General features: G+C 39.2%; 1 protein-coding gene across 3 annotated transcripts in view; it reads right to left on the bottom strand.

Moving 5' to 3' along the window:
- The window catches only part of cacna1db (calcium channel, voltage-dependent, L type, alpha 1D subunit, b), a 47,504-nt gene extending 27,476 nt beyond the window's left edge, over positions 1-20,028 (bottom strand). For 2 of the 3 annotated variants that reach the window (XM_034144667.1, XM_034144668.1), the window contains exons 1-20: positions 19,920-20,028; positions 18,924-19,066; positions 16,448-16,600; positions 14,945-15,141; positions 12,917-13,020; positions 12,554-12,723; positions 7,585-7,669; positions 6,749-6,909; positions 6,405-6,630; positions 5,959-6,166; positions 5,623-5,743; positions 5,398-5,512; positions 5,208-5,268; positions 5,066-5,126; positions 4,484-4,628; positions 4,221-4,350; positions 3,199-3,258; positions 3,053-3,112; positions 1,615-1,721; positions 1,348-1,435 (exon numbers count right to left, since the gene is read on the bottom strand). In XM_034144667.1, coding sequence (XP_034000558.1) covers positions 1,348-1,435; positions 1,615-1,721; positions 3,053-3,112; positions 3,199-3,258; positions 4,221-4,350; positions 4,484-4,628; positions 5,066-5,126; positions 5,208-5,268; positions 5,398-5,512; positions 5,623-5,743; positions 5,959-6,166; positions 6,405-6,630; positions 6,749-6,909; positions 7,585-7,669; positions 12,554-12,723; positions 12,917-13,020; positions 14,945-15,141; positions 16,448-16,600; positions 18,924-19,066; positions 19,920-19,984 — 2,460 coding nt within the window. In that variant the 5' untranslated portion in view covers positions 19,985-20,028. The remainder of the gene's footprint in view (positions 1-1,347; positions 1,436-1,614; positions 1,722-3,052; positions 3,113-3,198; positions 3,259-4,220; positions 4,351-4,483; positions 4,629-5,065; positions 5,127-5,207; positions 5,269-5,397; positions 5,513-5,622; positions 5,744-5,958; positions 6,167-6,404; positions 6,631-6,748; positions 6,910-7,584; positions 7,670-12,553; positions 12,724-12,916; positions 13,021-14,944; positions 15,142-16,447; positions 16,601-18,923; positions 19,067-19,919) is intronic. The other variant, XM_034144666.1, reaches the window with a different exon arrangement.
- Positions 20,029-25,824: the final 5,796 nt, after the last annotated feature.

The raw sequence follows: 25,824 nt of genomic DNA, 5'->3' as shown, positions 1-25,824 counted from the left end.
CAGATTTTCTGCATAAAGCATTCCCACTAGCAATTTCTTCAGGAATTGCATTCTCTAGTTCATATTGCTGTTTAAAACACCTCCACACCTCGATTTTACAAGACTTCGGTAAACACATCATGACAACAGCGGTAATTAAAGTTTAAAAGTCTCAAAAATGCTACAACTACTGTCACAAACTGGATGAATGTGAAGTATTTTGTTAAAGGAGGATGAAAGCGTAATCAAGGAGCACTATTGGAGTGACTTTGATGGTTATTGGACTCAGGATTAATTCATTTGGATTCCCGCTGTATTGCCATGTGCTGAAAAGTGCTATTTTTCCGGATTTTGCCGATGTGTTTATGTGGATACAAAAGTCGTATATAATCTACAAAATGGAGGAGACCGATCTGATCGGAGCAACTGTGACAAATAATTTGAAACCGGCATGGACAATGACTATGTTTTAAAAATGCGCTTATCCAGGAAAGCCTGGTTTGGACACTTTACGGGCAGAAGAAACATTTCTATTAAAGAAAGAATTATACATTTCTGTCTTGTTATGCCTATAATAGCTACTAACTTGAATTTTTATTCAAATTAATTAATCAATTATTTTGTATATGTTATTGTAAGGTAGAGACAAGGCTTTTAGTGACAATCATGTATTGCGTTACAATTATATGTAAAAAAAAAAGATTAAAAAAAATAAAAGTCTAAATATGATATTTTGCCTCAAATCATCTGAGGCCTGGCGCCCCCCCTGCGATCTTTGGCGCCCCCCCAAGGGGGGCGCGCCCCCCAGGTTGGGAACCACTGAGGGCGTACACACTGAGCCGTTTGGCCCAGAGCGTTCTGGTTGCAGATCTATCCACCTTGGGATCCGTTATCGTTTGCGGGGTCCGTTTCCGCGGCTCCGTTACGGCCTCGTGTGAACGAACGGGCTATACGCGCGAGAAAAGTAGCAGATACAACCCGTTTCGTTCTCGTGTAAACACTGCCTTAATGCACCACAATGTTACTCTCCGTTCACCAGCTGCTACAAGCTGAAGTTCACTAGATCTAATATTCCCATTTTAATACAAATTTGTTGTTCCCAATGTAAAATTATCAGGGGGAAAAAGATGCATACCCTATATGCATTTATAGTGAGTTCCCTGCCCCCAAACACATTTTCTATTGTCCAATTATCGTTCCATTGGGCTTGGAATGTGTCTGTACTTCCAGGTACTACAGTTCCCATGGTTCCGTAAAAAAACGGGTACCATCATGTTTTCAAAATATTGGCATCTACTTGGTACGAAAGTGTGGGTTCTCGTGACATCCCTAACACAGAGTGTAGTGTGTTGTTATTTTCATTCTGACCTTTAGTCCCTTGGCTCTGTTGATGGCCCTGAGTGGACGAAGGACTCTCAAAACACGGAGAATCTTCACAACTGAGATAGCAGAGGACCTAAATGAGACAGAAAAAAACACCAGGGGATTCAGCTTAGTGATTTTAGGCAATGTTGACATTCCTTTCTGCTCTGCTACAAGCGGAACAAACAGCAACATATACATGTCATGGCAAAAAATACCACACATTTGCTCAATGACATTTCAACATTTAAAATATAATTTAAAGATACATACTGAATGCCGAAGGATACCAGAGACACGCCAACGACCAGCAGGTCTAAAAGGTTGAAGTAGTTTCTACAGAACGCCCCTTTGTGAAGAAAAGCTCCGAACGCTGTCATCTGGACAAGGAAGTAACAACAGTCAGGATTAAAGAGGACAACACACACACACCAAAGTGTACAAGGGGTGGCTTCAAGTCAGGCTGAAATGGGATTTGAATGACTGTTATTACTAGATCAAGGACCTGTTATGTAAAAACTAATTACAGTGTGCATTTTCAAAAGAACATTTTGTGAGTGACTAAAAGGGGCTTTACTGAATTCTTTTTTTTTTCTTGTTGAATATTCCCTTGATTTTGCATTTCAAACATTAGTTTATGACAACAATAAGCAATATAATTTGATTAGCAGCTCATGATCCTGCATTTACATTGAGCTGTTAATCCATGTTATGTAATTAGGGCAAGCACACACATACACAGATTAGTACCTCTAATATTGTGTAGGTCCTTATAGGTTCGAGCAGTATATTATATTTTTGGTTCATTATTTTACAATTTAAATAAAATACATTTAAGTGTTTATTGATAAATAGATGGCAAGCTTGGATTCACATTTCCAAATACTAAAATCAGATGCGTGCTTTTGTAGTGCACACACATACACACACACACACAAATAGAAAGACAATATACAACACATAATGTTCAGACAGTGCACGAGGAACATAATTTAAAAGCCACTGCACTCATTTCCGGTGCAGATTAAGCCTTCAATCCTTTCCTGATTGAACTTTAGGCTCAAGCCATAATACTTGAGATTTACCTGGTGCAGGCATGCAGCGAAAAAAGGGGCAGGGGATTTTAAATCTAACAGCAAACTTAATGAAAATTGTTCCTGATTTTTGAGGAAGTCTTTATTTGGACATTATTTGGTGGTGCATTAATTAATAAGATACATGGAAAAACGATCAGATGTGTGTATACAGTATGCAATCAGGCAGTTGGATATAAAGCTTGATGTTAGTTCAAGTTCGAGTTCATCTCTCCACAGTGCAGAATATTTCCAATTCAATTCTAATTAAAAATCAAAAACATGTTTGTTTTTCCAAAAGATTGTATAAACATGATTATTAATCTTCAAAAAGTTTGAAAAAACTGTTATATTTGAGCCAAACAAATAGTTGTACTCTGGAGAGCCACTGGTCCATAAACTGGTCGATGATGAAGAGGGAAAGTGGGCCGTGATTGACAGTGACTGACAGACAAAGTAATATCTGACAAAACGTATGATCTCCACTTTAACCTATTGGCGCCATGACAACAAGACAAGCAGGAGGCCATTTTGCACAAAAATTATAGAGACAAAAATGAAGGGAGGGAGGACGTATGCGGCAAGCTTGGAAGTGGTGGGTTGTTGCTGAGTCAGCGCAACTATTTGTTATTGTTTACCTTAATAAGGATCTCAAATGTAAACATACTAGTGAAGACATAGTCTGCATAGCCTAGGATCTGAGGAGGCAATCAGAGTGACATAAGCACGCAGGGTTACTGAAGCTCTACTCAGCACAGCACAACACAGCACAAGTCTCATTTACCTTCAACAGGATCTCAACAGTAAAGATTGCGGTGAAAGCATAGTCAAAATAACCAAGTATCTGCAAGAGGCAATGCACAAGTTCAAGTCATCAAGTCATTCCAAGACAGCACAATAACATTCAGTATTTATATCATTTAACACAGATGGACAAGGCAAGATTCTGATACAGTATTGTGTTGCAGTGATCTATATTGGTTAGTAGAGGAGAAAATAATTTGTTGTGGCTTTTTTAGAAAAAAATCCAAACAGGACAACTGCCCTACGTAACATGCACTGGAAAAAATCTCTAACTACATAATTGTGGGTTGCTATTGTGTATCTACTGAGGCAGGTGGTAAAATGTCAATGTTAATTGAGTGTAATTAGAAAAATCATGCTTTCCATCGGCCTTTTTCACAGCAGACATTTTTACATTTTCAATGATGGTGTCTTTATAAGATAAAGTACTTTTATCGGTCAAAAAGCCATGATAGTATGACATAGTATGGCAATGGTAAAAAAGAAACCCTAATAATGACAAGGAACAGGACAACCCTGGTGTTTATACATAATGGCTGCACTTTGCTTGGCTACGTAATTATATGATGGTGGGTGTTATTGACGTTGGGCTGCATTCATTTTAAATGATGCTGCTGCAAAGAATTGTGGTTTGGCATTATCCCATTTCCTTTCTACGATGGTCCAGTGTAGCCTACGCTGAAGGACATTAGAAAGGAAGCATTGCAGCACCTTTCCTTGGCCTCTAGATAATCTCAACCAACTCTTATCAAGGCTGCCACTTAGAAAACTTCCTGACCAAAAAATACTTTTCATGGCAACCATGGACCTTGAAATTGAAGCAACAAAAGGGAACTCAGAAATCATGATTGTTTTGCTTACATCTTTGCTTTTTCTACTGTCTCGTGTCAAAATATCTGCTGGGATAAAGGTTGATTATCAACTACCGTTACATTGTTTAAAAGATGTGGGATAGCCTTATGGGACAGTTATTAACCAAAGTCCAGGTGGTTTTCTACGTACGATATTGCGAGCAGAGCAGTTGCGAATGGGGTCCTCAGCAGCCAGAGAGACGGAGCTGAGCATGATGAAGACCAGGATGAGATTGGTGAAGATGTGATGGTTGATCAGTTTATGGCAGAAAACCCGAAACCTACAGCAGAAAGTGAGGGTAACAACAAGGTTGGTTTAGTGACACATCTTACATTTGAGCTTCCTGCCTCTGCTTTAGAATACATCAGAGTAGTTTCTGTTATAAATATCACCAATCGGCGTGTGAGACTCACGGGTTAGTGCTGCTGAAGATGAAGAAAGCGCTTCCCGTTGGGATGGGCAGAGTCTTTTCTTTGATGGTGAGTTCAGACAGCCTCAGGGGGCGGGGCCCCAACGGGACTTCTGGAAGGTTTTCATTATCTTCTTCATCGCCACCTGCTGGGAAACAAAACTTATTTTAATCCCCCTTAACATGAAAACAATCCTTCAGTTATATATGTACTTTCACCGCGGATGATCATGGCAACTGGAAGAAACCACATGTGTATGCCATTCTAACATTTACCGCTTTAAACTCTTTACTCCCCGGTCAGCTGTTTTTAGAAGGCTGATACAATTCAGATAAATGTGCAGTTTTAATGTAATGTGTCTTTTTGATCAATATTTTCACTGTCAGTTCATTTTTGTTGCTTTTTCTCAGTTTCGATTGAAATTCTTTGATTTATTAAAACATTTGCTATTCATCGTCTGCCAATATGTGAAGTATCTTGCTGAATCTTGCAAATCATATTTAATCACTAAGCTACAAATAAACACAATAAACTTGGATGGATTCATTTTGGATCCCAGTTTTACTAAAGACATGTTAATTATACCTGGAGTGTTGATGGCAGGATACGTCTCCTTGTCCTCCTCCAGCAACGCCTCTGCTGGCACCTGCAGTCAGATTAAGCATTAAATAAATAAAAAATGACTGAGATAAAAACTTGTTCAAAAAACAATTGGAGTAGAATTTACCTTGGTATCTCCATCCTTGATGTCTATTATAGCAACTCTCTTCTTGTCTATGCTTGCTTCTCTGTGAGAGACAGATAAAACAGAGTGACTAACCAGGGCGGAAGGCCGTTTTCTCTGCCAATAGAAAGTTCTTGTAACAAATGTGACAAAGATCTACACAAACAATAAAACATGAAATATTTCACTGTACTTGATGCTATTCTTCCTCTTCTTGGCCTCCTCTTCCTCCTTCTGTGCTGTATTGAGGCTCTCTGCGTCTGCCAGGTTGTCAACAGCGATAGCCAAGAAAACGTTCAGCAGGATGTCTGGAAATGTGACTTAAAGAGGAAACACTGACCAACAATTTAAAACACATCTGGGATTAAGGAACATGGAACAATCAACTACCAAACAAGTGTTAACGTTTGTCGGATACAGTTTCCGCAGATGAAGAGAATGATGAAGTAAATGCAGACCACCATTCCAGAAGAGGCGTGACCACCGTACGCCATGATGCCGTCATACATCACTGTATTCCAGTCTTCTCCTGTCAAGATCTGGCAAACATGATATGCAGTTAAAACCATTTCAATCATCTATTCTAATACCCAGTGAAGAAACTGTCCACCATGATGCAAAAAGGAACTCACATGGAGAACGACTAAGAGACTAAGGATTGAGACTGAGAAAGCGTGCCGAGGGAGAGAAACCTCAGGCGCTGTGAGCGGATGTTACAATTTGCCAATTAAACGGAGTAAAGTCGAACACTCACCTGGAACACAGTGAGCAGGGCCTGGGGGAAGTTATCAAACGTGCTCCTTTTGGTCACAGTCTCGTCAAAATTGAACCTTCCCCCAAATAGCTGCATGCCGAGCAGGGAGAAAATAATGATGAAGAGAAAGAGCAGCAGCAACAGGGAGGCGATGGACTTCATGGAGTTTAGCAGAGACGCCACCAGGTTACTGAGAGACGCCCAATGACTGGAGAAGAAGAAATATATGAGTTAACGAAGGACAGACACACACACAAACTGAAACGAATCAGCTGAATGTGCAAAGTTTCTCTGTGCTCATTTGAAATCTGTTTTTGAGGGGTGAGACTACAAGCAAGACTTTTGACATCACAACAAGTGTGGAAGTCAATCCTGGTCCAATTTGCAACCTTTACAAGTGAGTATCCCTGTTGATATCAGAGGAAAGACCGATAAGTTCTGCTTACCGTGTGACTTTAAAGATCCTTAGAAGTCGTACGCAACGGAATACAGAGATGCCCAGCGGAGACATGACGGCCAGCTCCACCAGGATGGTCTCTACGATGCCTCCGCACACCACGAAACAGTCAAAGCGGTTAAATAGGGACACAAAGTATGCCTGCAGGCCCAAACTGTACATCTTCACCAGCATCTCCAACGTGAACATCGCCAGGAGAACTTTGTTGGCTACATCTAAGGAGAAGGGGATACAATTATCAGACATCTTGTAGTTCAGCCAAGTTTTTTAAATAACTGACCTGAATACATGTTCTACAACCAAAAAGAACAGAAAATATCAAAATGAAGATACCCTGTACTTCCGTCAGCCAGTCTGGCTGGTTGTAGTGCTCAGAGGCAATGGTGAGAGTGTTGAGGAACACCAAGAGGATCACCAGCCAATAAAACGTCACAGATTTCACGGCTGTTCGACTCTTTCTGCGGCAGAAACGGTTCCACCGCCTCCACTGACGACTGACAGAAAGATATTTCAACTTTAGAATTAATGGTCAGAATACTTGGGGCCATTTTCAGAAGAGTTAGGTTTAGAAATAAGACCAATAAGTCTTATAAGAATTTCCTTGAATTTCACATATTTTGGAATCAACTCTTCTGGCTTTGGACTTAACATGTGCATATATATTTGATAATTACATGTTTCTTACATATACAGTTAGATGTGGTGAAATAACATGGAAGCACAGTTTTACAATTAGTAAAAGAGGAAAAAAGCTGTTTACGTAAAGGTCTTGGATGGATTGAAGTTAAGTAAAGGGGGAAAACAAAAGGAAACTGTAGTGAGATCAGAAATTACAATGATGGGTTAGATATATGACATGAATCGCAAAATATTAGATCAAAACATTGAGGATTGGAACAATTAAAACACGAGGTAAGAATGACCCATGCAGGATGAGTTGAATTGATTGAATGAAGAATGCATATGCCATGCACTCTCATACAGTACCAGGGTACTAACCTGAACTTTGACTTAGATATTTTTTGACTGGGGGGAATAGAAATTACGCAGATTTAAATTAAGGTCAACAAAATGTGCATTTGTGTTTAAACACACATATTAATGTACAACAGCCTCTGGGTCTATTTCCTGTACAATACTCTTTTATTGCCTCAATATGTCACACTCACCACAGCGGCCCACAGCAGGGGGATTTTTTATCCTCTCCGTTGTGATTCTCCGTGTTCGCCGACTCTGTCTCACTGGGCATGCTCGCTGTGGTTTCACACACACATACACAGGAAATCAACGTGAGATGATAAGGTGTCAAGTTAGCAAAAAGGTCAAAGTAAATGGTGTCCTGAAGGTACATGTTGCCCATTAAATTCGCATTGTACTAGATTTTTCTATTGAAACACATGCATTTTTGTCTTGGCTTGGTTTCATATTAAAACAATGTATCTTATCAGCTGACAGTAAACCAACAGCTCTTGTGGCCTTCACTATACAGTACAATGAAGTCATATGTTTAAGATCCTCTCCAATTTTTACTTTTCCACTTGAAGGTATGTCAAAGGACATTTCTTTCATGTTTTACAAAGTTTCCAAACCCTGGAAAACCGACTTAATGCATGTGTAAATAGAAATTGCGGTGTGACACTTCTCAAAGTTTGACATTAATCAAAGGAAATTGTTGTTTTCCTTAATAAGAGTTTGTTTTAGTTCTCAAAGAATGAGACTGACAGTCACTAAAAATATATAGCATTTTCTAAGGTTTCTGCATAAACAGTGAGTGAGTACATAATGCCAGACCTGAGTCAAATTTGACTTTTTAAATCATTCATGTATTTAAAAAACAAACAAAGAAATACAGAATCATAATTTGAGATACAAATAGGGTTACTCAGATTAGAGTTTACGGGTTTACATATTTAGTCAGACTATTTGGTCCAGGTCTGTGTACTGCTACAAGTATTAGTTCCATAATCACAGTGTTACAGCATATTCGAAATCATTTAAGATGTACATGCATAAAAAGTTGTTTTTATAAATGACAAATGAAATGAAGTTGACGATGATTGGATGAGAGATCTGTAAAAAAAGACTTACCTCTCACTCATAATGTAGTAAATATAGTCACCAGATTAAATGAAAACATTGTTATGCATTTTTTAAACATCAAGATGTGTCAGGATGAAATATTCAAACTCATACTAAAATAAAATGTTGATGAATGAAGAGTTAAAGAAGTAAGGAACATGCTTGAAACATGTTCATCCAATTGGACATTTGATTTAAAATCAATAAGTCATTATTAGCGTATGAGTTCTTGAGTTATGGACAAAACGCCTTGGTGAGGTCACATTGACCTCGAACTTCAACCGACAAAATCACGTCATCCTTGAGTCCATGTCGATATTTTAGTCAAATTAGAAATAAATCCTGGCAGGGAAATTAATATATTGCAAAAGGTACAAACAGACAACTCAAAAACCACCTACAGCTATGGCAGGTGTGTTAGCAAAAAACAGATTATATACTATCTTTAAAGACTTTGAGGGTGCTACTGTGTCCTTACAATGCTAAATATTAATTTATATTCAGAATAATTGGTACTGTCTCTTGTGTTAGAGTGTTACCTATAACCTTTCTGTTATTGTTCCTTATATAGAAGGCCACTTTCCCATAATCTGCTTCTCGGTCACTTCTCTGATTCATTTCACTATGAAGGCTTTATTTACTCCTGGCGGGCAACATAACCCAAAGTTTAAAGGGGTTCATTGCTAATGGATGATCAGGTCCATGTTTTCCGATGAAATGGATTTTTTTTATAATGAGGATGCAGAGGATCAGATTTTGATAAATGAAACTAAGGGCATGCAAACACAAAAGCACAAGCAAAGCACGTGCAAGCGGAGGAGCCCTCCAGGACCAAGATGAACTGTCCTCATGAACATGCTAAAAACAACACACACTCCCACACACTCGCTCACACAAACGCATTTACCCTGTGTCTCTGTGGACTGGGTGAACCAGCCAAACTTCCCTTTCTTCTTCTGTGTGAGGTCAGCCAGCGTGACCCCTTGGTGTTACCAACATGCAGTTCACACAGCCAGACAGCAGAGGAAGCAGTGAGTCAGTACACAGCAGAACAAGAGAGAGAGGAATGTATGGCAAAACAGCTACAGTACTACATTACTACAGTACAGACACAGGTACCATGTCCAGAATAGCTACAGGTGTAAAGGACATACAGTATTATTGTCTAATGATAAAAGACAAACTGCAGAATCTGAGCATGGAATATATTTTGCTACTACAGTTAAGGATTTATTTCTAGCAGAAAGGGGTTCGGCACAAACAAGCAAAGAGAAAGGAAAAAATATATCTACCTACTGAAGTGAAAAAGTAGTAAGTAGTAATAATATGTATATTATTATGTCAGCTGACAGAGAATGAATGCAGTACAGACATTTAAATGATATGTGTGAGGTAGTTTGGAGAGTTTGAGAGTGTTAAAATGCCCTACTCAATACATACAGTATATCTCGGTACTAATTATATACAAATATTAACCAAACTAAATTCTCAAACATTTCTCATTAAGCATTTTAAGTTAAAAGTATTCTGGACATAGTAACCAATACCACATTATTAGACTGGAACAGAGTTCCCGTTAGCCGGTAATTACCGGACTATGACCGGTAAAATATGCTGAAGACCGGCAAATCTAAATCTCTCCGGTCAAAATGTCCGGTCAAAATTGTTTCCCCTTAGCGCAATACCGCATCAGTTGCGCCACTTATGTGACAGACAAGAAGAGTATGTGACAGACAAGAATAGTATGTGACAGACAAGAATAGTCAATTATAATGTCTACACTTAATGTGGAGAAAGAGATGTCCTGTATGGGTTGATTGTGCGTTGATCTGTTGGTAATGCCTCCGGTGGGCATGTAAACAAATGCATAATGCTGCGCTATACTTTGTGGCCTCACCCGGTTGCATAGCGACGCTTATTGTTTAGGTGTCTTTTAATAAGCAGGTAGTCATATCATTAGCTAGAACTAGCTAGATCTGATCGATATGGACACAAACGCGAGTAAAGTCTAATCTGACGGGAGAGAGAGATCGGCTGCTGCTGACGAGTCGACACGCAGCTCTGCATGATCCCCTGCAGCGGTGAGCGGAGCAAAACACACTTCAGGTTAGAACATCACACGTAGCTATTTTAATTACCTCTCAAACTACCTAAACTAGTTATAGATATGTTTAGTTTTACTGTCGGGTTACTCATTACTGGATCCGCGAGCTGCATGATATTGGCGTGTTGTCAGGAGAGGGGGAGAGAGCGCTCCGTTTATTATTCCCGTGTTATTGTAAATTACTGTACACTTTTGAATAGTTAATTAATCTACTATAATTAGTTTGTTTAATATCGAATCATATCAATTTGTTTCAAAGCTCAATAAATAACATAGAAGACCTTTGACCGGCACTTTTCAAATTTTGTCCGGAAGATTTAAACTGTAACGGACATGTTGACCGGCAAATAATTATTCTAACGGGAACTCTGGACTGGAAATAATTAGCAATTAAGGAGGAGAAGATAGAAAGCAGAGACTTTTGGTAACAAGAGAAGAAGATATGAAGAAACAATAGGAAGAGAAAGGGCAGAGAGGGGAGAAAACTAATGTTAGCAGCAATCTACAGACAGTTAATTACAAGGCACACAGTCACTGCAGGGATCAAGAAGAAAGAGTTAGTTTGTTTGTCGGGTCTAAAGTCTACAACAGCAGCAGAGGTAAAAGCAGGGTGATAACTGGAGGATATCAACAACTGACAACACACTCACCACTGTGAATGGTTTTAAGGCACTGTAGCAGTATGTCAAACGATTGCGCACATAACCCAAAATGCAACTCGACTGTCGACAATTGACACTGCCTGACGCCATGCTAGTTGCAGAAAATGTAGCCTTAAACTGAGAGCCTAAAGAATCTCTTGAAATGCTTCATGCAACCACCCACCCTGAACGTTTACTGTCATTCAAGCAAACAGTCTGCAGCCACTTCCTGTTTACTGTTCCAGTAAAATCACAAACGTGAACGTTTTCTAGATATTTGAATACTGTTCAAGCCTCCTGCATATCACAATAAGCAATATTCTTTTGTACATACACAAGACCAAACATCCACAGTTACCCCTGTGTTGTCATGGTTACCACACACACAAGGCTGCACCATAGACTGAACATCAAAGCAATGCTGGCGCCCACTTTCTTAGTGCTACCTCAGAAGCTGCTTCCACGGCTCGAGTCACAGTTTTCACTTGTTAACACCTCAGTTGTGCCGCAAAACAGTGAGAGAGTGGAGGGGCAGTATTTTACTAAAAGCCCCTTATTATATCCAATAAAATAATATAACTGATATAGAGATGATCAGGAGCATCTTCATGTGTAATACATTGATTTTATGTGTATGTAAACTATACACTGTGCCACTGCAACATATTCAAGTGATGTAAGCAACATAAGACACACAATGACCAAAAAATGGCGGCCTTGTAAAATAGGAGAAAAAATGCTAAGTCATATAATGGTTTGTTGAAATGCATTCTATACTAAATGTAATCCGTATTTTTGGATGCATACTGCTTGAATTGAAATGAACTGTAATTTTCCGGTGGTATGATTCACTCTTGTAGAATAGACCTGGTGTACCAAACTGCACAAGGGGATGCCTGGATAAAGATTTTATCGAATGCATTTTTTAAGGCGACATTTGCATGTTATCCACAACCAGCAATATGTGATACTGTCCCTACAGTATGTACTGATTAGAGACCTGTCCTTTTCTAAGGGTAACCTGTCGGTCTGTACGTTTTAGGTGGTCACAGTCACATTCTTAAAAGAGTTGGTTACCATCTGTTTGTGGGAAAAAGTAATGCATTATTAGCTGAGCCAGGGTGGCATAACAACAGATGGATGAGTAATGGTTTGCGCTGCTCATCTGCCTCCTTTCACCATCAATGAGACCAAGAGATAGATAAAATTGAGAAAATAATAATGGTTGGTAACTCACAGCTCTGTTTGCAATCGTTATTTCCCAGCTTTAAACACGTAGAGAGGGACAAAATTGATTAAATCAAGGAAACTCACGGTTACGCTTGCCCTCCTCGTCTCCCTCCTCATCGTTCTCGGGGTCGATGTCCTCTGCCTGCGTGATCCAGTCCAGGTATCCTTTCAGGTCTTCCTCTAACTGCTGCTTCTCTCGTAGCTTCTGGAAATCTCCCCGAGCCTTGGCCTTCTCTCGCTCTTTGGAAAACTCTCTGGAAAGGGCAGAGTGGAATGACTGTCAGCTTTCAGATAACACTTTAACATGAAACACCAAACAATCTACTTTCTAACCCTGTAATGACATTCCTTATATTTGGGAGATTTTGAAGATGTCTCAAAATGTTCTTAGTGTTTGAAATATTTTTGATTGGGAAATAAAGGACAACATAATGTCTCAACACATACCCACTCAACACTCCCAAAACCAAATTGAGAACAAAGAAGGATCCAAAGATGACCAGACTGACAAAGTAGACCCACGGCAGCTCGAAGCCCATTGCGTCATTCATCTGAATAGAAATACAAATTCTGAAATATTAGACATGGTTCATTGATATTTCATGGACATATTAAACCATTCTATTGTTTTGATGCCATAATCACATACAATTCCTTCCTGTGGCATAAAACGTGTCTTGAAGTGCACGGCTTCCCTCTAGTAAACCTAAAAAACAATTATCTGACAATTCCAGGACAAAAATGGACTTTTCCAAGACCAGGGTAACTGAGTAAGTTATATAATTATATTACATGTTTGCTTTGACATCTAGTTCATTTTTATCTGTTTAAATATGAATGACTGGTTGTTTGTTGTGTTGCACAATAAAAAATGAATCATGAAATGACTAGGTTGTGTGTCTGCAACCTTTTACAGCTTCTGCCAGTAAAAATCACATTTACCACATATACTCGCATGCACTTTATAAACTATGCTATTCAGTTGTATACACCCATACCAATATTTAGAGCTTTTGAATATTGTGTTTACATTTTTCTTCCGAGCACAGCCATAAAAAAAGGGTCAATTTAAGAATGTAGGTAATCTCATGTACCGTCAATAGTGTTTGTGTGTAGGTTATTGTGTCATTTGTGGAGTGCGGCCCATCTTACTTAGCTCAAAGGTTCCAATAATGTAGTACTGGATGTTACAGTATATATAATGTAGTCTTGAGTTTGTCAAAGCACATCATTTCCTTCAAAGGAAAATAAGCTTCAGTGAGCTACAACTAAAACTAGAACAGGAAATGTGACCACTAGAGGGCAACATGTAAGAGAAAACTTGGTTAGTAATGAGTGGATGAGGTATTAGCAGATGTGATATCTGTGATGAGACAGTGGCAAATACTATAGTGCTGAAGTGTATTTTAATAGAGCTGGGAACAAGTTGATAACTGATGATTGACCATTTAAACCCAATTTTTAACATTCCAATTAACCTCAACCCTATGCTTTTCTACGCCCTGTCTACATGCATGCAGTTCTACTCTAGCACTTGTATTCCTTTTGAAAGATATCCCTACACCAGCTGGCTTTGCAGAGACGTCACAATGCATCGACTCTGCAGCTATGTTTAATTTGTTTCAGTAGGAAAGGTCAGAGGTGAGATTTAATCTATCCATCCTTTGCTATCCTTCTATCTATCCTTCTTTAAGGTTTGTTGAGCGTCCATCCTTCACCACTTCATCAGCAGTAATAGCATGGGATTGCCATGGTAACACATATGTGTACAAGAGAAGTAAAGAGTCTGTGAGGAAGAAAGAGGACGGCCGAGAAGGAGGCAGAGAGGTTCATTATTCCATCCATGAGGGTCTCCATCAATAAAAGGATGTGGGTGGATTTCGATGAAAACTCACTTTGAATTGAGCTTCAGTGCTCAGTGTTTTGGATAATTAAAAGCTGTTGGTGATCATTGTTAATGAGGCTGAGGGTTTTGAAGTGAGGCTGGCCTCTTTTGGTTTTAAAATACTTGTTATTAACTCAAAGATTGGTAATGGTTCAGCCTACCGCTCTCAATGAGAACTACTTTGTTAAAAAAAAAGATTCATATGGTTTGAATTTGTGGGAGAAACAATATTATATTTTAGGTTCTCGTTGTTCATGTAGCAGGCAAAGTTATTTATCCGTCAAAATCCATTACAGATGTTACATTACATAAGCTTATGCCGGATACAAAGATACCAAAAATAACTTTGTTTACGTCCAAAAGCTTCACATCGGTCGTCAAACGAGAAATTGCAACATACAAATGCGCGGGTTGATTTTGCCATAACATTTGATGAGGAGCGCATTATGACATGTTTGTTGTAGCCTGCAGATTTTCAGTAACTCCTTGTTTTTCCTGTCAAAATCCAATAAAAAAAACCTGAAAACTGACATTTATAAACCAAAAACATGGTGCCCCGTGTGAGGCATATTTGCAGAGCGGCAGATTACCCAGTAGAGAACGTCGGTCCAGCCCTCCATGGTGATGCACTGGAACACAGTGAGCATGGCGAACAAAAAGTTGTCGAAGTTTGTGATGCCGTTGTTGGGTCCTTGCCAGCCCTCTCTGCAAAATGTACCATTGAGCAAACAGTGGCGGCCATGACCAGACACCGCACATGGCGTGGCCTCCTCTTCCGCGAGGACACCTGGGGGATCAGAGTTATACAGATGAATCTACTAACAAAAAGCGAAAAAATAATCAAAACCATTGACATTAATATTCCCATGGTCTGAAACACTTCACAGGCCTCTGCACTGATACCTTTAGTTTAAAACGTCCTCTGTTTTTCAATCTTAAAAACCCTTTTAACTGATTTTATTTTGTACCAAAAGCCTTTTGTTACATACATTACGTTACAGCACTGCCATTATAAAACTGGCCCTAATTATACTAATGTATAATCTTCCTCTATACTGGTTATCATACGTTGTCTTGCCAACCAGCAATTTTTCTTTCCTTTGGTAGGATGTGTAATCATTTCTCATAATCTCTCTTTTTTGATAAGTGCATTTTCCTTTGAATTATCTTGAAAAAGCTCCAGAAATGATTACCTTCATTTTTTAAATAATTCATGTATAAAGAGATTTTCATTAAGCTTATCATCAAACATATGTCCATATACTATTCATTCAGTTCTCTAGTTTACATTGCATTACTAGATGTTCTGTCATCAGGAAATCATTATATAACCATTGCAAAGAAACACAATGCATGCACACACACACAAAATCACACACATACCCATATGTTCTGGTAGACACACCACAAACACACACTACAAGCTACAGAATAAGTGCCTTTCTCAGGGCACACAGAGCAGAGGTGAGTGAGGGGGGATTAAAGGCAGCTTCCATCTCGATCCGTCATGAACTCGAAATCTTAGCCTACAATGCTTTTCCTGACGTCCACAAGCGACAAGATCAAAACACATCAAAGCGAGGGTCCATTAGGTGAAAGGTGTGTGGAAAGATGTGTACAAAGTGCTGTCATATTGCTATATTTTCCACCAATCTGTTATTTAAGCTTCTGTCTGGCAGCCATCATGCACTATGACTGTGGCTGTATGCATGTGTGTGAATGTAAAGTATAGGTCTACATGCTTCAATCAATTTCTCCTTGCTTCTTGAATATTTCTGCCATGTTGAAAGCAATGCTGGAGTAAAAGCCAAGCCTGTTTACATAATAGCCATATATTAGTCATTTAATCACTGGATTTAATCCCCCATCTGTTGTTCTGCCCTGTTTTCTGTAGCTTGTCACCATTCAAATACAAGGTACATGTGTCAGGGATTAAAACCTGCATCCATCCTAAAATGACATACGCCTGCTCATACTGCGGGATGTATGTAAGATTTAAAAAGGGTTTAAAAGGTGAAAAAAAGGGCAAGTCTCATTGCTAAAACCCAAATGAAATTAAACCAAAAATGTAACAACACTCATTGAAACCATACCTGTTTGTCTTATGTAGCATGTGGCGTGCATTTTGCCAATGAAGAGCTCCAGGCCAATGATGGCATAGATGATAATGACAAAGAGGACCAGCAGAGCGATGTGGAGCAGGGGAACCATGGCTTTAATAATGGAGTTTAAAACGACCTGTAAACCTGCAAACACACAGAGGCAACGGTCAAACAGACAGAAATATCCTTACTGTAAAGAATACCCTGGAACACTCAGAGAAAACAAACAAAAAATTGTATTTAATTATATAAATAAAATGTAAATAAAATGAATAAATGAGAATCGTATCTGTGTTGTTAATCTGTAATATTACAGTGTTACATTGATTTGTTTGTCTTTCTCGGTCCATGCACTACGCATTTCAGTGGTTTTGTGTTAGAAAAGAAATGCAACCAATCAGATATTTTTCTGGGTCTCTGGGTAGAATATCCTTCAACCAAGGTATTCTATATCCTTGATAGAAGGCCCTGGCCGTTGCACTGAATGAGAGCGTACGTTTGGATTGACAGTTTGATCAACCAATCATATATTGATTTGTAGCCAATGGGCGTATTCTTTCAGAGTTTCCCTCGGTTCCAGGGTATTCTAGAAGGCCCGGTAGTTCACTGGCTCGAGACAGAGGATCTAGATGAATGCGACGTAGTAATTCATTTGCCGTTTTATTGTTTTTAACGCTGAAATTGCAAGTGCAACAGGTGAAGATGATGTTGTTGCGGAATTGTTGTCAGTAACTTTTTCAAGACGACAATTCAGAGAAAAGGACATTATAAAAAAAGGTCTACAGAAGGTCCAGTAGATAATACTAATAATACTGATGATAATACACGGTTTGCCACTTCTGTAAACCCTGTATACCCAAGGCGTCCCAAGTTTGAGTCGTCGCCGATGCAAGAAAAACTAGAAGCAGGATATTAATTAAGTTGCAGGAGAGACCCATGAAGAACAGGTGTTACATTGCATTAGCTTTTTTGAAAAAATAATACCCAAAATAATTGTGTTTGCGTAAAAAAAGAAAATGCAATGGTTGTCCAAAAATATATTGCATTATGCAAAACATGCAGATCGATATTGCAATAGCATTTGGTAAACTGAACTAACATCAGCTTTTGTTTTAATTATTAGGTCAACTGCCTTTCATACATGAATAACTTTCATTACTGATGAATTATTTTCTCAATTCAATCATATAAAGAAACGATAAGCACAGAAAATCAAACAGACTCATACAAAACCCCTGCAATCTTTGGGTTGTTGTAATGGCCTGGTGTATTTCTCTCAAAGCCTCTGATATGACTGAATAGGAATAGAAGCCAACCCTCGGTGGCATCAGCAAACAAGCCCAAATATCACCGTTTAATTAAACTGCACATACCATCCGACAAAGACAAATGTTAAACGAGAATAGAACTGAAAATGTCATCTCAGCTCATCTTTCCCAGAGGTCCCGTCTGCCCAGAGACTGGGAGATGATGCATCGCTATGGCAACTCAAAGAATGCAGACACATTAGGGCAACTTCATGTAAGGTCAGACATGAACAGAAACAGTGAAGGAGGCATTGTCTCCTGGATAATTATGGGATTGGACTAAGCAGATGGAAATATATATAATATTTAGGTTGTATATGTACAGCACTTTGGCTCGACCAAAAATCGTTTTAAAATGTGCTATATAAATAAAACTTGATTTGATTTGATTTGTATAAAACCTCCTTCACACTAACATTTCATGCACAGGTGTATTTTCAACTTTTGTTGTCTGATTAGACTCTTTCTAAACACTGTGTGGTGTGTACACACTCTGCTTGATTGACAGCTGTTTCTCACTCACCTGTTAGCTGTATTGCACCTTTATTTACACTGTTATTGTTGTTGTTGTTGTTGTTTCCTAGAGTTTGGTGACCTTTGGGTGCTTTTCATTATGTTTGCGTGTTTCCCTGCTTTCTTCAACAACAAAGGTTCTCTAAGTGCCAAATGAGAAATCTTTGTCCTCGTCAGCTTGAGGTGAGAGTTACATTTCATATGCTGCTCAGCTGTGTGTCACATGCATAGACTGTATATAAATCAACATGGTGTCCCTGATGTCACACATAGGATTCTGCTGAGTTGCTGTGAAACCCGAATTAGGCTTGGCAGCGACTTGGTTGTCTAACTACCGCCTGCTCCCGCCACTTTGCGAGCTAGCTGAGGCTTACAAGCTAGGCTAACATGCTCATTAGCGCAGCCCTTGGTTGCTAGCTGGCTAACCCGCCATCTATTTCTCCAGGTTTATAAAACATGTTACTTGACAAAAAAACACTACCTACACTAGCTCTAGCATGTTTTGTGGAGAGTATTTATTGTGTTCCTAGTTAATGTTTTCCTGTGCTCCAGGATTCCTGTCTGTTCGTCTGCCATTCTGCCTGCTGGCCAACAACCTTCTCCATTCCTCGTCTGTTGTCTTCAGAAACAGCTCCATGTGAACTCACTAGGAACTCCAGAGACAAGGCGGAGGGGTCGTAGCACGCGAAAGGCTCGGAGGGCCTTGACATCAAAGCCCCCGGGTTTTCCTCCAGACTGGCCGCCCGAGTCAGCGTCTTTGGTTATCATCTCTAGAACCACACTGAACAACCTGATGGAGAGCAGAGAGGCAAAGGGGGAGAGATGAAAACAGAAAACAAAGCCATGTGTCCTCTGTGTACCTGCTTCTGGGTGTGTGTGCAAGTGTGTGCTTATATGACATGCTATATGTGTGTGTGTGTGTGTGTGTGTGTGTGTGTGTGTGTGTGTGTGTGTGTGTGTGTGTGTGTGTGTGTGTGTGTGTGTGTGTTTACCTTTTAGCTTTTCACCGCTCATCACAGTTTACATTGAAGTCCTACTGGGGCCAGGTGGTCCACTGATAACCCATCACTCTAAACAAGGCTGTGTGTGTGTTCATGTGTGTGCCGAAACATTACTGCCAGCTTTCTACTGGACATTATAAGGATCAGCTGTGAGTCAGGCAAATAGCGGAGAGAATTTTAAGATCATTTTATTATTGATTAATCTGCCAATTAATGTCTAGATTAATGGATGAATCGTTTGGTCTATCAAATGTCAGGAAATAGAGGAAAATGTCCATCCCAGTTTCTTAAAGTCCAAGATAATGTCTGTTTTCTCAGTCCAAACCCAAAATATTCAGTTTGAAAGGATATAAACAGAAGATAACAGGAAGTCTCGTATTTGAGAATGTTCTGACCATGTTTGCATGAGAAAATTGCTAAATAAAATATGTAATTAATATTTTCTGTTAAAACACCGGACTAATCGTTGCAGCTGTAATGCTTTTGCAATTCATGAGTGAGTATGGGTCTAGGTACAACAGGGAACAGGATAAGCCATGGTGTGTATTGCTTCAGTTTGTAAGAAACAATGTGAGTGTGTGTGTTTATATCTTTGACCCTGGGTGTCTACATGTACATTTTATGCTCTACCTATGAACTTACCCCACTATGACGATGACAAAGTCCAGCATGTTCCAGCCGTTTCTGACGTAGGAGTTTTGGTGCATGACCAGGCCGTAGGCAATAATCTTCAGAAATGTCTCTATAGTGAAAATGATCAGGAAGGCATATTCTACTGTTTCCTGTGTAGAGAGGACAAGAGGAGGAAGCACAAGACAGAGAAAAGTTTAGTCATCTAACTTTTCTAACTTTGCAAAAGCACTTCACTGTCGGCCGAATAATGTGCGTGGGGGCTGCAAAAACAAGAGACAATGAGGCCAACAGGTATGAGGCACAACAACAAAGAAAACATTTTCCCTGGTTACAACAACAGTTGGCTTGGCAACCTGTTTCATTTTTTTGTAAAAGCAAGTAGAAAGGTATCTTTGACTTGACTTTGATCATATTCACAGCTTCCTGTTGACTTACAGTAAGATCATTCCTTTTATTTATGATAGCACAGTCACACTCGGCTGCAAAACCCACAGTTTTTAAGTGGTAATCGCAGTTTTTCACTGATCCTAGGTCATAAAAAAGTATCATCATCATTTTATTGTCCAAGAAATGTCCATTCCTGATAAAACGTCCCTATTTTTTGGGCAAGTTTCATGGTCATACTGTAGCATTCACAGAAAAAACATTTTGTAAGCTAAGATAAAACGCATTAAATTATATATTGTGTGTCCAAGGTTTTCATCCAGCAGCAGCAATGTGAAACATGTCAAACACTGGCCTTTTATCGAGGGTTGTGATGAGAATACCTGCATAAAATACCAGTGCTTACGCGTAACACCACTTTGTGATGCATTCCCTGTGACCACCTCTGACACAGCACAGTAAAGAAAAGGTTCAAAGTGAAGAATTAGTAGTTTAGAAGCAATGGCCACTTAAATCCAAACAAATATATATTTCATGGCCAATAAAGCACAAGAACATCCTACTGAATGTCCTGCTACATCATCAGCATGTTTCCATGGTAACACAGTGTCAGGTAATGGAAACTGGCCAATTTGCACACACATTTATTTATTGAGTGTACACATTATTCCACTTTCTCACCTCCACTTTCTTTCGCTCTGCAGAAACACCTTCCTCTCTCCTACGTTTAATTTGTATCTCTCTCTCTTTCTCTCCCACACAAACTCCCTCTCTCCCTCTCTTTGTTTGTCTCTCTCTCTCTGGCTCCGTCAATGCAAAATGTTAGTGAGTCGGCAGGTTTTAGAGCCCATTAAGCGCAGCACTCCTCTTGTTGATTTAAAGGACACAAACACAAGACGCACACAGAGAGCACGCACAAAGACCCACACAAACACACTCGTGCCCACTGAGAGACACTGACGACAACCGTAACACTCAGATGTCACACCCACACACAAAAGAGACCTGCAGTAGTACACACTCTTCTGAAAGGCAGCCACCCAACCAGACAGACACTTTCACACAGGGATTATAAACACTCCGGACAATTGCAATTTAGCCACAGCTAGCAGCAGCCATTGTTAAAACACCAAATCTACCACCAGATTGTTTGCATTTACTGTATATATTATTGAAATGCTGATTATGTCACATTGCATGCAGTCAAATTTAAACTTTAGATTTTTTTCTCAGGTAGCTATTGTTTCCATTTATTTCCGGAAACTATCAATTTGCTCTTTAAACTTGCTGGAGTTGTGCTCTCAGTCAAAGATGAACATCAAATGCGTATACATGTCAAACCATGCAAGCAACAAAGCACTGATAAAATGTAAGATCTATAACATTTGGTCCGGAAACGGAAACATTCATGTTCCCCAGAGGATCAACCTTTCTTCCTTTGGTAAGTTTCTGACTTTCTATGTAGCGCCCTTCATTGTTGTGTGTGTCTATGAGCTAGAAGTCATAATGTGGGAATAACATGGAAGCTACAAAGAAGGTGTTGTGTTTTATTTCTCAAACCTTTAAAACAACATATTGATAGCGGGATTTGTCAGTCACATTTTAATCATTATTCTGACATAAGATAAATGCAACACAGACGCTTATCTCGCAAAATCATGATTTGTGCATATGCAGCAATATTTGATCTGCTTCAACATTTAATGAGTTCTTTCTTTGCACATGCCCACAGTTGCATGAATATCAGGTCATTGGTTTTCATGTGATGCTGACGGACAAACAGACTTAATACCCGGAAACAAAATCTCTTTTGTTTTTGACTCAATTCAAAAAGAAGACTCATTTCATTTTCTTACTGTTTAGACCTTCACTAAATGTGGAAGAAAAATATTTGAGAGATTTAAAAAAATCAGCACTGATGTTAAACATGTCTGGTTGTTGGTAAATGTACCAACATATCCCAAATCACTGCTGTGGGCCCAGATGCAAACCCAGCTGTCTGTTAATATTGACTTTTCTACAAAGAACATGTCTTTGTCTCGCTCTTAATTGTTAACAGGTGTAAGCTGAGTGTTGTGCCTTTACAGAGGCTGTGTGATGATGACCTGTTGAGGTCAACAAGCACGCGACTCAGAGCTGTTTAACACTGATAAGAGCCTCCGCAGCACACATGAACACACACATGAAGACACACATGAAGACACACATGAACACACACGCCTACGTCCAATCCAATATTCCTGCTCCACCCTCCTGCTGTTCCCATAGGTGTGCATTTGTCCGCTCCGCTGGTGAGTGAGCAAACCTAAATGGTGTGTGTGTGTGTGTGTGTGTGTGTGTGTGTGTGTGTGTGTGTGTGTGTGTGTGTGTGTGTGTGTGTGTGTGTGTGTGTGTGTGTGTGTCCACAAAATCCATTCGGGATGTGACCCAGGAGTCAGGTTGATAATCAACAAGGTTGTGTCTGAGAATGGAGATTACTGCAGGACAATGGAGACAACAAATAGAGTAATCACCTGATCCTACTTAGTGCATTACACACACACACACACAATAGTAACAATGCACAAAGAAGAGTAATTAATTACTGGCAGGTGTCCAAATACAAATTGAAAAGATTTTTTAAGTACATTTTATAAATGTATGTATGTATTCAATTGTCGGTCAACACAATGCTTTTACTATCTTAAGTCAGTGTTGCCAGTAGCCATACTTGTTTTTAGTTGATAGATGTTTAAATCTTGTGATGCTTATTCTCTGTGTTTAGACGTATTTTGCTAAAGGGCTATGAACCTGCTTATACAAGTGCTGGATGAACTGAAAGTTAGTTTTATTTTCAACCATGTAAACACAAATGGAAAAGAAAATCTTTGACAAAGTGACTCATGGAGACAAAACAGTGCAAGAACAAGAGCAGCAGACCTCAGTTTCTTTAGAAGGCGAATGCACGCGTGCAGCGCTGTTAATGAAATCAAAACATTCCCTGCTGCCGCTTCACTTTAAAAGCCTTCCAGTGAAAGGACTGGATTATGGCTTTACTGTGAAGCAGCTACTTGAAGAGTGATAATGACTGCGGTTTGCTCAACCATGTTATTTTAGTTTCAACTAAGTAAGCCCACTTCGTTTTAAATGTGAGAACATACAAATGGGTTTTTTTAGGTAAAAGAAAGTATAACAAAATTATTTCTTCTAAACAATTTTTAGATTTAAAAAAAAATAAAATCTGAATACTATAATATTTTCGCCCTTAAATCAGCACTGTCGTTTCTCTAAGCCAGCAAACTAAATGCTGGATGCATCAGAAAATAATTTTGCTCTTAAAACCATAGTTTGGTTTTGTGCTCATGTAACTTCCCAGGATTTAAAAAGTATAGCTAGAAATAATCTTTGCCCTGTGCCCTATTAAATACCTCGTGATAGGTTCAGTACACACTGCATGGTGTTACATAAGACATATTAAATCTGTTTTATTTTTCACATCCCCAGGGGGTTCCTGGGTAGTGGGTGAGAGAGTAACACGTGGCGCTGCAGAGTGAGGTTGAGTGCTGACCAGGAGGTGTAAAGAGAGAGGCGACAAGTGGCTCCCGAACTCTGTCAACCCTCTTCTCTAGAAACCCTTTGTTCTGTCAGCACCGGGGGAGGAGACCACGCCGGTGTACTGAAGAGCTGCTGTGTCGGTGTGATTCATATAAACTCAAAATGATTAATCGAACTGTCAAAGTTACAGGTTCTAACTGTTCTCGTCTGCTGTGTCCAGGCCCAGTGAAGAAGCTACACTCGTTTAATGTTGGTCATTTCCTTCTGTGCTTGTAATACAGCTGTGAGAGGGATAACGTTGCCATGGACATCCGGCTTGTTTCATGTGTGGGCAGAGACTTGAAGTTTGGATACTCAAGACAACCGCCTCTGGTGCAGCTGGTTAAATAAACAGGAGCTTTCACTGAAAATAACACATTATGCATCTAAAGAATCTAGAAATGCTGTACATTTAAATCTGAGCAGCACAGACAAAAGACGTATTTTTATTATGCGCTGGTGGTCGTTTTTATTAATTCCGCTTTTAATGACCTCTTTTAGCCTGATAGCTTGATGGACAACATATTTTCCTTACTTATTTTCGCATTATGCTAGAGCAACCACCTTTCCACAAAGTCCCAGTCATGTACCAACATTTGGATGTATTGGCCCAAAGCAACTAATATATTGGTAATCCAAAGAAACAACTGTGAATAACCCCAAGAACACTTGTACGTCCATATTTTTCTACAGTATAGTTGAACGCTTTTCAAGGAACACAAGATCACTTGTATAAACAATTGTCTTCCGTTCACCCTTCAACTTTCACATCTATGGCTTTGAGATGTATTTACAAACCACACCATGACGCAGGTCCAGGCACACAAACCGGAGCAGCTTGATTGATTTAAGGAGGAGTAGTGGGTGGTGTAAGCTCACAAATCCCCTCTTTTGGGAGCTGGTCAAGACATTTGGTTTGCTCAAGCCAAGAGAGCTCACAGTCAGACAAAATGTCCTCAATGATGTCTCTGGGATACACAGAGAAGTTTTCAGTAAGAAGGAAAAACACTGATAAAGAGTTGTACTGTTAAAATAAAGGAATACAATTTGGATTTAGTTGCTGTTTCCAGATTAAAATCTTTAAAAAAAACTGAGCATTAGAGCATGGTGTGCTATTGGGGTTGGAGGAAAATGTTGTCCATTACAAAACTATTTTCAGGGTTTTGACCTTGGCTTGAAAAACTTTAACCAATCGTTGTTGAATCAAAGGATTAACCAAACCACGGCTGGTCCAGGGAGACAAAAAAAGAGTAGAAGATAAAATGGAAGAGAGGGATGAGGAAAAGATTGTAAAACAGCAAGAAAGAGAGAAAAAAGATATGATTATAGAGGGACAGTCTGAGGGTTATATCATCAGGGTATAGGTTGGTTTAAAGAAGCACCAGTCAGATATTGAAATCGTAGGGCATTAGATCACTGATAATCTCTTTGTGAACCCTTGGTGAACTTAAAAGGAATCAATCTCACATACTATAAATATAGAAACAGAGTAGTAGCCAACAATGGGATAAAGAATTCCTCCCTAGGATTGTTTTGCATTTCTTTTTGTTTTATACAGTATTTAGCCTTTATTTAACCAAGAAAAAAGACTCTTTGAGATAGTACATCTCCTTTTCAAGAGTGTCCTGGCCAAAACCGGCAGCAACACAGATAAACTGGTGCAGACATAAAAATTAAAAAAAAGTATTTTAAATGAAACTAATAACATATTAAAGAATGATATGGAATCAAAACAAATTCAAAACATCTACAACAAGATGTGCAAGATTCCAATTGATTTAAATTCCTTTAAATGTGTCCAAAGAAAACAGCTCCCAAAGATTTAGCTGGGTACAAACATGGTATGGACTTTAGAAACAGTTAGTAAGAATCCAACCTGGAAGCTTGGATAATAATTCCCCTTACTTTTTGGGTATTTTCAAACAATACCAATGGTTTAGTCTACGGGTGGACAAAG

This window comes from Trematomus bernacchii, unplaced genomic scaffold (assembly GCF_902827165.1).
Source record: "Trematomus bernacchii unplaced genomic scaffold, fTreBer1.1, whole genome shotgun sequence".
Classification (NCBI taxonomy): Eukaryota; Metazoa; Chordata; class Actinopteri; order Perciformes; family Nototheniidae; genus Trematomus; species Trematomus bernacchii.
This window is presented reverse-complemented; position numbering and strand designations above follow the sequence as displayed.